This window comes from Centruroides vittatus, unplaced genomic scaffold (assembly GCF_030686945.1).
Source record: "Centruroides vittatus isolate TY-2023 unplaced genomic scaffold, ASM3068694v2 scaffold_324, whole genome shotgun sequence".
Taxonomy (NCBI): Eukaryota; Metazoa; Arthropoda; class Arachnida; order Scorpiones; family Buthidae; genus Centruroides; species Centruroides vittatus.
Genome location: NW_027122701.1, coordinates 4,458,713 through 4,473,708, shown reverse-complemented (window position 1 = coordinate 4,473,708; position 14,996 = coordinate 4,458,713). Strand labels below are relative to the sequence as shown.

General features: G+C 30.5%; 1 protein-coding gene across 2 annotated transcripts in view; it reads left to right on the top strand.

The window, feature by feature from the left end:
* LOC136988160 (serine/threonine-protein phosphatase 6 regulatory ankyrin repeat subunit A-like) overlaps positions 1-14,996 on the top strand; it is a 126,030-nt gene that overhangs the window by 92,425 nt on the left and 18,609 nt on the right. For both annotated transcript variants that reach the window (XM_067285982.1, XM_067285981.1), the window contains exons 19-21: positions 3,302-3,385; positions 6,223-6,368; positions 6,459-6,538. In XM_067285982.1, the coding sequence (XP_067142083.1) occupies positions 3,302-3,385; positions 6,223-6,368; positions 6,459-6,538 (310 nt within the window). The remainder of the gene's footprint in view (positions 1-3,301; positions 3,386-6,222; positions 6,369-6,458; positions 6,539-14,996) is intronic.

Genomic DNA, 14,996 nt, shown 5'->3' with positions numbered 1-14,996 from the left:
GAATCACGTGACGGAACGATTTAAGATTATTTGATGACCCTGAAACAAACTAACGTAGAGGCAGAAAGGGCCTTCTCCGCAGCGGGACATATATACAGTTCATTAAGAAATAGGTTGGGAGACAAAACCATCAATATCATTTGTTTCTTGAGATCCTACTTCCAGAAAAGTCAAAAAAATAACAGAAGTGATTGATTTAATTTTATTTAATCCTTTAAAATATTTTATTCAAGACAAGACTAATATTTTATAACTTCTACTCTAATTCTATTAAGTTAGAGTTTTTAACTTTTATTCTATAAGTGGTTAGTGGGCTAGGCAAGGCAATTTTATTGTGAAAATTAGTGAGAAACTGAGACTACCTAGTTGGTTAAATAGTTCATTAAATTAATGAGTATCAGTACCTTAGATATATGATGATATGAATGTATGTGATTGATGATTGTGATGATAATAACTAACTACTAGACTACTACTGATTACTTACTGACTACTTTACTAACACGAATAATTAAATTAGTTATAAATAACTACAGACTGATATGTAGAGCCTATATAAGAAAACTGGTAAGACTGATAGCCACTTAGCCACTGATTATCCGTCCTTACATTATTATAATATATTAATATAAATTAATTAGTAGAATTACCTTTGCTATTATTTAACTTAAAGATTACATTATAATCTAACTAAACATTTAAAGTTAATTATCTCTATCTCAAATGTTAAACCGAACCAAAGTTAAGTTTACTACCTTAATGTGTAAGAAGTTTTACTGATTTATAGTGACCAGTCTAAATAATAAAAGTTTCTTAAGTATTTTAAAAAATGTTTTATTTCTTTAAAAAAACCATAAATTTCTGGATAGATAGATAGATAACACTTTATTGCACCGAAAATACATCTGCGCTGGATCCAGCTGGAATGATGTTGGTCCAGCAAAAATCCAGCTGGATTGCAATCCCTAGACATGATAGGAGATCCTATAGCTATAGTTATTTACATCAGATTTCTATTTCAATGGTGAGTGGTTTTATGCTTAGCATTGTGACATATTGTGATTTTTTAGATCATGGTAACAACTAAATATTATTCAAAGCTAACCAAATTATACCAAAATTATTATTTTTCATAATAGATTGAACGTATTTTGAATCCATTCCAACTTTTCAAAACTAGAAAATAAGGACATCCTAATATATATTGGATTGTTTGGAAAGTTTGTAGCATTTTTGACAAGTAGTGTTATTGTTTGATTTTTTGTGTTTATTTTTCTTGTACCCTTGTGTAAATGTTATTTTTAAGCATTATTTGAAAGAAAAAGTACCGAAATTGGTCAAGTTGTGTTTGTTTAATAGTAGTTAAAAGATGGAGAACAATAAAGTGCATTTCTGACATTTAATAGTTTTCTACCATTGCAAGGGTAAAAATGCTGCACAAACCCTCCAAAAAAGGATATGTGCTGTTTATGGAGATTATGCTGTTGGTGTAAGAACAGTATGTAAGTGGTTTTCTCATTTCAAAGCTGGTTATTCATCTGTGGACAATGCAAATGATCAGATAAAGAAATTAGTTGATGATAATCTATGTTATGGTACTCAAGAGATTCCCAAAAATCTTAAAAATCCAGCAGTATTGTATGTAAACATTTGAAATGTCTTTGTAACATCAGTTGCCATGATGCTTGGGTACTGCTTGACTTAAGAGAAAAACATTTGGAGTGTATCAGTATATGATTTGCTCTTAAAATGAAATGAAAATGAACTGGTTTTCAAGTGGATAATTACAGATGAAAAGTGGATTCTATACAAAAATGTAAAATGAAAAAGATTTTGGGGGAAATGAGATGAGCAGCCAACTATCCACTCCAAAAGCCAGATTACATTCAAAGAAAGTTATGCTGTGTATTTGGTGAGATTGGAAGGAGATTGTTATTATGAATTTCTGGCAAATAATGAAACACTTAATTCAGATAAATGTTGCTCCCAATTAGGTTGATTAAATGAAGCAATTAAACAAACATGTTGAGACTTGATCAATCAGAAAGGTGTCATTTTTCAACAGAACAATGCTAGACTGCATGTGTCAGTGAGGAGCCAGCAAAAGTTACTTGAGCTTGAATGGGAGGTATTACCCTATCTACCTATTCACTGGACATAACACCATCTGGCTATCATTTGTTTCAGCAATCGGCAGCCGATGGTTTGTGAGAAAATTTGGGTGGTCTGTGGAGGAATTTGGACATTTATCAACTGAAGGTTATGCGAAGTACTACAAAAGAAATGCAAAATGCTTAGTTGTTTTTTTTCATTCATTGGGGATTTTTTATTCGAATCTAAAACCAAATATGAAGTGACTGCTATCAATTAATAATGAACAATAAACAATATTGTGAGTGTGATTGTCATCCTTCATGGTAAAGTGCTAAGAATCCATAAACTTATTTCAAACAAGCAGCATTGAACTTTAGGCTTGCATTAATTTGTTATAATTAAACAAGTGAGTTCAATATAGTAAAATTGAACTTTTATGATCATTATTCTAGAGATTTTGTATCATTAAAAAAAATTCATGATAGTGGTCCGCAGGATTTAAAATTGTGAGTTTAGTGGTCCTTGAGCTCAGAAGGTTGCAGACCACTGATTTGTTTGTCTTTACAAAACTTCTTTAATGAAAAAATATTAAGTACACTAGAGGCAGTCAAAAACCACTTTGAAGAATTGTTGTCAAGATAAGACAAAAAAAGTTTTTGAAAAAGGCATCAGGAAGCTATCCAATAGATGTTTTTTTATGGTTTTCCATAATAAAACTGGTTATCACTTCACACTGACTTTATAATTATCATAAACTACACTTAATGTTGTGGCATTACCATGGGGAATTGTTAAAATATAAAGATGTTCATGGGCACTTTCAGTAACATACAGTTACCATCTTCAGGTGAAAATGAATACTATAGTTGGTCCAATAGATGACAGTTGAAACAAATGGTGTGTATATTATTTAATAAAACATTAATTCTGTACAAACATATTGATTTGAATTTTTGTTAAATTTCTCTACAAACTTTCTGAACAACCCAGTATAAGCATATATATGTTTTGTCTATTTTTTCACTTTATGTCTAGCTCTTTCAAATCATTATTTTCTGCCATTCTAATGTTTATTTTAATGATAATTATTGGTTTATTCACAAAGCAATGACATAATGTTTAACTAATGAAATAAACTTTAAAAAACTTTCCTTAAATATGAAGTTGTTCTTACATGCTATATTTATAATATGTATTTAATTTCTAGATTTCAAGGAAGTGAAACTTGTACTGAATTATTATTGCAGTATTTTGGTAATGATATCATTCATTTAAAAGATAATAAAGGAAGGTAAGAGAAATTTAAATTGTTTTATTAACTTTATCTAATCAGTTTACTAACAATAATAATAAGATTTGTTTAGCTAATTATATCAATAACTAAAAACTGTGCCAAATTAATGTTAAATTTAATGATTAGAATATTTTTTTTTAAATTACATTTTAAAAGGAATTTGTTGATAATCATTTACTGTTGTAAAAAATATTTGAAAAGAATCTTGAAATTTTTAAAGGACGAGTCATTTTTGAATAAATCACTGGCAAAACAAATTGTTCATAAGTCATAAGTAGGCAGGCCACAAATATTTTGTCTGTATAAACAAAAAGTAGGCTTATTTCTATCATTTATAAGTGATGTATCAAATATGTTTGTGGGCTGGATTAATGTGTGCTGTGGACTGTAGTTTGGACACCAGTGATATAATGTACAGTTGCCAAAGTGTTTTACTTATTTTGTTTTGTTTGCTTATGTAGAAATTAGAAATAAAATGTTTTGTTTTCATTATATTATTATTAAACTTATGCATGTTTTAAACTTCACACTTTACAGAAGAACAGTCAATTATTTATTTGATAAATTCAGATAAAATGTTTCTTGAATTTTGAAGAGATTAATCTGAAATTTTAACTGTCAGTTTGTAAATTAAACTTGAAATATTTTATGTAATTGTATTATTAAAAAGTTCATGATATATTTGTTTGATTAACTATTATAGAGTGAATAGTAATTAATAGTATAGTCAAGAGGTACTGTACTTTCAAAGAACTTGCAAATATGAATAAATTTTTAAAATAAACTTTTAAATTCTATTTCAGAATAAAAATTAAAAAAAAATAAGAATTTAAATAATGATTGTTAAATTAAATATGTTTTTGCATCTAATTTCTTATTTTGCATTCATAGATTAGAAATATTAGGAGAATTCAAAATGTTTTTGTTTACAAACAATAAATCAGTAACCAATGCACAAAACTAAAAATTTTATCATGGGCATTAATGCACTTATCCCACTGCTTGACAAGATCAAAGATGCCTTATAGGTAAAGTTCCTATGGTTGGTGCTTGAACCATTGCAAAATGAACTCTATCTGCAGCATTCAGTCCAGATAGCTGACTTTTCATTCAACAGTACAATTCAAATAAAGAAAAGTTATTTTTATTTGAATTGTATTAGTCGTATTCTGAAAATTAAATGAAATATTTCAAAAAGCATTTAATCATGAATAAATCTCAGGACCCCTAAAAGATGAAGTATGAATGGTTTCTGTTTGTTCTTGCAATATAAATGATATTCCCAATATATAAAATTTTTTAGAATCATTTACAACTATTATGTTTGGTTTTTCTACCTTTAATATTTCTTTCAGCCTTTCAAAATTTCTGTAATTGCTTATAATTACAAGCAGGAAGATTGTTTCTTGCTTGTAAATATTGATAAGTTCTTACATTTTTACAGATCAAATATTTTCTAAATAGATATTCTATAACAGGGGTGGCCAACCTTTTGCATACCATGCGCCAATTTTTTGACAGACGAGTTCAGATGCGCCATATAACTCAAACACTTTTTATACCGTCTTACGTTCATTGTTAGGGTTGATAAATAGAGATAAGAATAAATCTGCTTTGCTTAGGGGAGAAAAAGGAATAACTTAATCACACAATTAAATTAATTAATTTATGCCAGTTTATTGAAGCACCAATTTACAATAGTTAGCAATGATCTCCTGTACGAGAGGGTGATCGCTTCATGATGGTGCTATAGCTACCAGAGTCTCGTTTGGTGAAGATTACTCTGGACTACAATTGTTGGCACTGAGAGCGAGATCAGCTTGGAACTTGGATTTGTCTGTTCTTTAATCACAACTTTAATCACAATAAATGTTTTCGGCCATTTACACGTCTGTAAACTGATCGGAAATAAAGATCGCAAGACTCAAAATACATGCATACACTGTAATTTACTATGTGGAGAACACTCATTTTATGTGCAAAGTAGATTGCAACAAATTGTGCAACAAATGAACTTGCCAAGACAGACTATAAAAAATTAATTTTTCTATGTAATATTCTTAATCACAAAGAAGCCAAATCTGGCAATGTTGCTCAGAACTGACTGAAGCGCCACTTGAAATCGTCCAATGCGCCACATTTGGCGCATGCACCACATTTTGGCCACCCCTGTTCTATAATAATAATAATAATAATAACAATAACAATAACAACAACATACAGATAGTGATATCTAACACCATATGTATAGAATAATATTTTTTCGATATATACTTTTCAACATTTAACATCAATGATTGCCAGCTGGATGGTCAAAGTGTCAGTCTACTGTTCTGGATATCTGGGATTAAACCTGGGTGAGCAAAGGACCCAGGAATTTTTCATGTGTGGTCTGTCCCAGATATGTCAGGCCCTGTGTCTCACCCCTAGCCACTTCAGTATGAGCATGAAAAAATGCCCTCTTAGTGCCCAGAGGAGAGAGAGTAAAATGGAAAAAAAGATGGATGTAATTAAATGTTTAGAAAAAATTAATTTAGAATAGCATTTTGTTGAAAGCAGATGTGCTTTCTGATATTTTTTTAGGAATGCATTTCCTGTGTTTTGATAAATATAAGTTTATTATAATATAAAAAATGCTCATGTTCATTCATATATTTCTTTTATATAGTTTTAAAATTTATTTTTTCAAATTTAAATTTGAAAGTGCTAACTGCATTTAGATGAATGAATGTAAAACAATATCTGAAAATTTAAAGTGATTCATAAATTCAAAAGAATTGTATTGTATTGAATTAAATTCATTTGTAATAGTTATTTAACTTGATTTTATATAGAACATCTCTTCATGTTGCTGCGTATAATGACAGTTTATTATGTCTTCAAATATTACTGAAAAGAGGAGCAATTGTTGATTCTAAAGACAATTTTGGTAGAACTCCATTGATGATGGCTTCTATAAATGGCCATTGTAAAACAATAGGTGAGAATTGAGTTTGGTAAGCTTAGAAGTAAGTGGATATTTTAGAAATATAAAAAAATAATTAAATATAAATATTATTGTTATTTATAGAATTGTTATTGGAACATAATAGCAATGCATTAATTCAGGATGATAAAGGAAATACTGCTTTGCATCATGCCTGTTTACAAGTATGTTCTATTCTATTATATATATTTTTTGATAATTTTTTTAAAAACAAAATGAATTATTTTTGAGTGATGTATGTAGTTTGTGAGAAGATATTATGATAAATTATTATGGCCTGAAATTATTTTTATTTATATAAATTGCAGCATGTATGTATGCATAGATTATAAATATTCATCTTCAATGAATAAAGATTTCTGATTTCTATATACAGTAGTATCTGCTTATAATGAACCTGTACAGATTGTCAGAACTGGTTTGTTATAACCAATGCTCATTATATTGGATAAGAAATAAAACATAGTGTAATTTTGAAAATCTAAAGTTTAATGTCTCAAAGATAAAATGTAACAAATTATTACATAGGAAGTTGTCCATTAAAACATCAATAAATGCACATGGTTACTTAAAAAAACTCTATTATTTTTGTTTGTCAATCTTTGCTAGTCGCATACAATTCTGTAATATACAGTTCCATCTGAGAAAAACTGTTTAAAATATTTTGTGGAGTATGCATTTGTAACAACTCTCAAATAACAATAGTGTTTTGCAGAACTTCAGAAATTGGCATTATCAGAATGTCGACACTATCTGCATATGTTGTATCGACATCTTCATCCTTACTAATTTCATTACTTTTGGAAGACACTGAAGCTATATCATTGGTCAAAAGTTCCCTATTGGTAACAGTCATCAACCCTGACATATTCTTCAAAATGGTAGTCAGAAAATGCATCCAGTAACTGCAGAGGTAGCACATCTTGAACACTTTTTGTTTCATCATTTGTAAGTTTACTTTTTAAAAGTTTGTTGATCAAAATGTTGTCATCTGAATCAAACTCTTCTCTATTAGTTTGTAGAAAGCCAGTGTGTTGAAAACAATTTACTATTGTTTGCCTTGATACATTTTGCTATGTAATATGGACAAAGTTTATTGCAACAAGAAAATTTATAGAATATGATTCTTTGCTATTACCTATAGAAGTTACCATTTTTGAAAGGAGAATTCACTGATAACTGCTCTTTAAGTTGTGTATAATATAACTCCTTGATCTAAAGGTTGTAGTTTTGAACTTGTATTGGGCAGCATGAACACCAGTGTAATGCAATGTAAATTGCTCTGGACAGTTATTAATCAACAATAAAATTTTTTGTTTCTTTTTTTCTCAGTTTTTCATCCCATTCTTGCAGTTTACCACAGAAAATGTCAGAGATCATCCAAGCTCTTCAGTTAGATTTATAGTTTACTGGTAGTTGTTGATTTTTGAAACATCTTGGATTTTTTGATTTAGTGATTACTAACAATTTTCTCTTTTTTGTTCCCACAAGATTTGCTGATAGCAGAATAGTACAATAGAGCATCGATTATCCCAGGTGTGGCCAACAGTTTTTGCCCTGGGCTGAATTGAAAAAAAAAATTTTTTTATGGGCCAAACGAAATATTAAATACAAAAATGATTCATTTAAGTAAATAAATGTTTAAATATATTAGTATTATATTTCTAGCAAAGCACATGAATTACTAAGTAAAATTGAATATCACCTGTATATCTTGAATTACTGTCTAACATATATTATGATAAATATTAATATTTTAAATTTATCACTTTTTTTTTTATTCTGGCACTATCACACAGATGAGTACAAAAGTTGTAAATCTCTACAATGGAATTTTTAAAAAAATAAAATATCACTAATCCACTCGACCAATTATTGGAAGTTAAGTAGCTAACTTTCAATTTCCAAATGTTAAATGGGCAAGAAATCGAACAAAATTATTTAACAGTTAATAACAGATCAGAAATAACATTTAAAATTTAAATTACAGTACTAACAAATGAAAATCCTTGACAGTGTAAATTTCTTTGTTAATGGGTCGGTAGATGAACCTCAGAAAATACTTTAGTGAAGTAAGAAAACTGGTACAGAGAGAGTAAAAAATTTAAATAATGATGAGAAATTAAGTAAATAAATGTGTGCATTGAAATTAGTTACAGTAGTTAAAAGCAAAAATACCCAAATTAAGCAACATTTCCCATTTTAGGTCATGACCCCTTACATTTTGTTTACTCCTTTTATGTCATTCCCATTAAGTTACAGGAAAAAGTTTTTATTTAAAAACTCTAGTAATAACTTGAGAGTATTCTTTGTACTCATAATCTGTTATAAAGCAACATCTTCCATTTTTTAAAATCCAAATATTGTTCATTACATATAAAAGTTCATTATAAATGGGTTTGTTGTAGCCAAAAAAAAAAACAAAATAAAATAACATTGCTCTTATGGGTGTTTATTCATACTTTTAAAATTGGTTCATTATAGCTGCAAGTTTGTTATAAGTGAACACTACTGTATAATTGCAAATATTTTTATTTCATAGACACTTAATTGGTCTCTTGTCTGTAACTTGCATATTTCTAGATCAGATTAGGACTTATGCAATTAAAACATACATTTTCCATTTGCTTTTTTATGATATTGAATTTGTTAAACCAGGATAAAATATATTCATCAATCAATCAATTCATCTTTATTTGTAATAGACCTTTGCCTGTTACAAGGGGAGTTTTGTTCAACATTCATTAAATAAGCAATTATATAGTTACAAATTTTTTAACAAAATTATACAAGTTATAAATAGATTTTAACTTAGCCACATGGAAAAAATTATACATTTCTTTTTCCGAGGAGCACTCATTTAAAATATTTAAATCGAAACTTTGTCTTAGACTATTGCTTTTTCGCATCCACAGACCAGATGAAATTTAGAGAAGTTTTCTAGACACCTCGGACATACAATTTTAGAATAGATATAAATCTTGTTTTCAATCGTTATTACATCATTATTAAGGCGAAGCTGGACAAAGAACCTCTTAACACCAAAGGGGAGATTAAGCAACATATAATTATTGATATTAGGGTAGTCCAGTATTGTATTATATGAATTCGGCAGCTTTCGTGTCCAGATATCCTCCACATCAAGTATCAATGAATTCTCCATTACATTTCTAGTAAGCTGTTTACATAATTCTTCACTAGTCTCCGGAAGGTGTATAAACGGGCCCATCAAAAATCCAAAATTATTAATTACTCTAGTCAGCTGACTTACCCAGTTCTTTCTCGATTCTGTTCGTAATGATTTCCGATATAATTGGTTCAAAAGACTAAATAACAGCTGTCGACTGTCTCTCACCTTCATTAAAAATTTTACATATCTCTTAACCAACATTGACGTCATTCTGAATCTATTCAACTCTAGTCTTAGAATACTTCCAGGGATTTTATAGTCCAGTAAAAATACTCTCCGTATGAACTTATTTTGAATCGCCTCTAACTTCTGATATTTTGGCAAACACCAAATTGGGGCTGCATAGCTTGTTGCGTTAACAATTATTGAATTAAACAATTTAAATTGAGTTTGGGTGTTTTTTAATTTAATTTTTGAAAATAGCATTAATATACTTCCTATCAACTTATTTGCCTTGACCAGTGACACCTTGACTTGTTTTTCAAAGGACAGCATAGGGGTTAAGATTACCCCTAAAAACTTTATTTCATTGACTATTTTTAATTCCTCTTTATTAATATAAAATGACATGTTCTTCTTTGAAATCCTAGAACCATTTCTAAACACCATGATAGCCAATTTCTTTGGATTAATACAGTAGTGAACCGAAAATCGGAATCAATTGGGGACTGGGGTTGTTCAGATTAGGGATTTGTTCCGATTACGGTTTATGTACGAAAAAATATATTAACCTGTCCGATGTTCAAATTTTTCTCCGTTGCGTGTCGCTTTGTGTTGAATTTTCGTCGATTTTAAGCCTAACGAAAATTTTTATAATAATAATCGAGGCTATCGTATTGTTAAAAATTATTTCTGCATTTTGTACAAACAAAATAAATATATTGAAGAATATAAAAACATGAAAATTATACTTTAGAAGTAAATTTAGTATCAAAAACGTTCGATTCAGCACGACACAGTCCGACTGAAAATTGTGCCGATTACCGGCGATTCTGATTATCGGGGTGCCGATTTACGAGTCTCTACTGTATTCAATTTTAATTTATTAAAATATACCGTTGTTTGCTGAATTTTCCTCCGTAGAGCAGCAGCAGTGGGGGTGATTATCACAATATCATCTGCATAGACAATGGAGTGAACTATATTTTCATCAATCAAGAATCCATCCTCTTCCCTTTCAAAACTGTTATTTAAATCAAAAGTATAAAAATTAAAGAGGTGGGGGGACCAAGAGTCACCCTGTAACAGCCCACGGTCTATCCTAAACGGTGCCCACTGCATATCTTCTTGTCTAATAGTCGCTTTATAGTTTCCAAATAACAATCCTATCATTTCTACCATTAAAGTCTCAGCTCGATAGTATGCATTTTATTTTGAAGGTCTTTAATATTTACTGCATCATATGCCTTCTCTATATCTAGGAATAAGGCGAAAACTTTCTGTCTCTTCTTATACAGCTGAATTTGTACAATAGCCATTAACACAAATAGAGCTAACTGAGTCCCACCTTTTTTGACAAAGGCAAACTGCATTGGATTCCTAAGATTTTCTCTATCAATCCATGCAATAAACCTGGAAAGCAGCACTGATGTAAACAGCTTACGAAACGTCGGTAATAATGCTATGGGACGATAGTTGCCAGGTACTAACCTTTTCCCTTTCTTGTATAACATGAAGAATATTACTTTGTTCCAGTCAACTGGAACTACTACTATTATATAAAAGCCATTGTATTGTCTTGCAAGATAGCTAAGTATAGATACTGGTAAACTTTTTATTAATTTATTAGGAATATTATCTATACCTGGTGCTGATTTCACTTTAAGTTTTGCAACGCAACTTTGTAAGTCCTGGACACTAAACACTTCTTCACTAGTTTTTACCTCAGTATAAGATTCTTCCACATAAACTTTATCCATTTTGTTACGATAATCGGCTGAGAACCCTTCAAAATACTAGAGCCAACTAGTGAACGATACACAACTTGGCTCTTGTAAAAAACCAATGGGTTGACGAAAATCATTTATAATATCCCAGAATGCTTTTGAGTCCTTAGCTTCTATCAGTCTATCATTAAGTTCGGATAAATATCTTTTCTTTTTTGCCTTCACAAAATTCCTGTACCATCTTTTGTTCTGTACATATTTCTTTCAGGCTGATTCTTGATTTGTTTTCCTAAACTGAGCTAAACTCTTTTGTTTCCTTATTTTGTAGTAGTAACATCTATTGTCATACCAGATCTGTTTAAATCTCCGTGGTTCACATCCCTGCCTATACTTTACACGACACGCATCTATTATTGCAATTAGATTCTCATAATTATCAATTGGTTTGTGGAGTGATTCTTGGAATAATATCTCCTCAAATTTTTTTGGCAAATCTTCTGACAATTTCTGTTTATCAAACCTTCTACTTCCTAATGATCCCGCCTCTTTATGTTTCTGTAGTTTGTTCTGGTAGAAATCCGTTCTTGAACTATCTCCCGACAACAACAACTGTACTGGCAAATGATCTGAGTGATCAAGGTCAAGAATCGACATCTTTATACACATACTAAGCAACTCCTCTGAACAAATGATGTAATCTATGACTGACTTGCCAGTGTGACTTATAAACGTATATTCCGCTGGAATATCTCCAGAAATCTCCCATTTAGCATAAAGAAATTATTATCACATGTAAAATTTAACAGTACTTCTCCATTATTGTTCGACACTCTATCCTTCAATATCCTCGTATTATCAATTCTCAAACTTTTTCCTTTATATGTCGTATCCAGTTTGTCGCCTATATGTCCATTGAAATCTCCACCTAACACCCAAAGGTCGGAATATATTAACCATTGATTGATTTTTTCTTGTATCTCTTCAATATGCCTTAGAGCAGTTGACGATGGGGATATATATACTAGAACAATACCCAATCTCACTTCTCCCCACAACAATTGTAGACTCTGGTTTAATTCCACCAAGGCGAATATAAAACTGGAAGTAGTATATGTTTGCACTAGTTGACCAAACGATTTCCTAATTAATAGTAATAAACCTCCAGCTGGCCGACCAAATTTTTGTGGCTTTTGAGCATTGCTATATAGAATCCAAAACTTATCTTCTAGGGGTCTCTTCCCTATCTTATTTATATCTGGTATCCAAGTCTCTGTAAAACCCATTACTTCATGCGATTGTAAAAACTGTATAACAAGGTCTTTATATATTTTTTTAAATAGACCTTGAATATTCCAAAAGCTTATGCTTATTTTGTTTTGGATAGCCTGAATATTTTCTTCGACTTGGTCTAGAGGTAACGAGTTTAATGAACTCTCCTGGTGGAGATTACAATTTTCCTTAATATTAGTCAGTTTTTTAACATCAAATTCCAACCTCTCCTGCTCACGCCTCTCTATATCAACAGTCTGGCGACTCATAAAAAATATTTAATCTGAATTACTTCTTCCAAATTTAAATCATATGTAAAGATATTACCATCTTTTATGAAATAATCGTCTCTAACCTTTATTTTATGTCCCTTTGCTTTTTCTTGACTTATCATTAAAGTTAATTTTTTCCTTCTGATCCTGGATCTCTTACATAGATCTGCTATAAATAGAAACTTTCCCTTTCCTGTACCTGATAATTTTGACCTCTTTCCAAAACTCTCGCAAAATCGAGTTTCTCTCATAGATAGAACTTAATATAATTTTCACAATAGATTTATCATCCCCACCTGACACACTGACCAAACTATCAGGCAAACAGTCAGGTAATCCTAGTTCGTTTTTAATATAATAATTAATTTCATCCATAAGATCATTTGTCTTAAACGGGAAGTTCAGGACTATAATATTGTTCTTTACCTTCTCGTTTCTCAAAGAATCAATTTGAAACTCCAGCTTACCTTGCAGTTGTTTACCAGACTTAACTATCTGGTCGAGATCGGTCACTCTCTGGAAGGCTTTATCCAATTCCTCTCTCAATTCTCTATTCTCTTTCTTTAGTGAGGTTACTTCTGCTTTTATTGTACTTAAATCTGAATTTAACTGCATAAACTTTTCCTGAATCAACTCGTATATTCCTTTTAAAGTATATTGAGTCTCTTCCGTTTCACATTCATCCTCTTCCGCTGCCAATACAAAGTAGTCTTGAATGTTTGAGTCTCTCACTATCCCACTTTTAGTTATAGAAGGGGTTTCTACAATTTGTTCTTGTTCACCATGCATCAGATTCAATAACTCATCTCCTCTCTCTAATTCTTTCGCACTACCTTTCCGGGGTCTTCCACGCCTCTTACTTTGCATATCTGCACGATCAATCTCCTGAGGAGATCTAGCCAAAGGCCCAGGGTTAGACTCTATCCCCGCCATTTGCAATAAACACCTTATTAAACTTATTCTTAGAATATTTGTGTATTCGTGAACTTTCTGATACACCATATTCAATTACTTTCCACACTACTACAATAAAACATCACTTCTAGCCTCGCATGAAAAGTCACCAACACTGTCCACGACTCCCCCTCAATTCCGGATAAAATATATTTTCTTTTTATGATATATAAAAATAGTAATTTCAAAGTTTTTTAAAATGCATTGTTTGCTTATTTAACATAAAGTTTAATGGATGTTTGTTTTCAGGGGAAAAAGTTCATGCATATGCATGCATGCACAATTTACTAATGTGAAAGCATAGTATCATTAAACTTTGACATTTCTTTTTAATATTCTGTTTAGATAAAATCAAGAACATCACCAGATAAGATAAATACATGGCATATTATGCTTTGTGATTTTTGGAAGGTTATCACTGCCATATAAATAGTAAAAGAAATTTCTAAATTGTATGAGAGAGATGCTATTAAATTTTAGACGTATCAAATGTGGTTCAATAAGTTTTGGTCAAGAAATTTTAAATTAATGGATTTATAATGTATTGGGCACTGAAAAACTGTCAAGAAAGAAAAAGTACAGACAGAAATTGCAAAAACTTGTTAAATAAGTACTTGCAAACTTACATGTTTATGACACATACAGTCAAACCTGTTTTTATGCACTCTTTTTATGTGCGATTTTTATTTGTGCGATTTTTTTAATGCAAATTTTTAATTTGTGCGGTATAGTTGGCGACTAGTCTCGTGCGATTCGTCATGTCTTACGTTGACTTATTATAGCTAAATAAACTTATTATAGCATAAATGCACTTATTATAGTAATATTATTGCATGAATATGCGAAAAATGAAATAATTTACTTTTTAAGTCAACAAAACACCACCTGGACAAAAATATGTAAAACAGACGATAGACCAGACGATGCAGTCAAGTGCTGACATCTGTTGTCAATAAATTCTATTTTGTACGGTTTTGAGTTATTTTCTATGTGAGACTTTTTTTATGCGGTCCCTGTTGACCGCATAAAAAAATTATTTTTTAATTGTGTT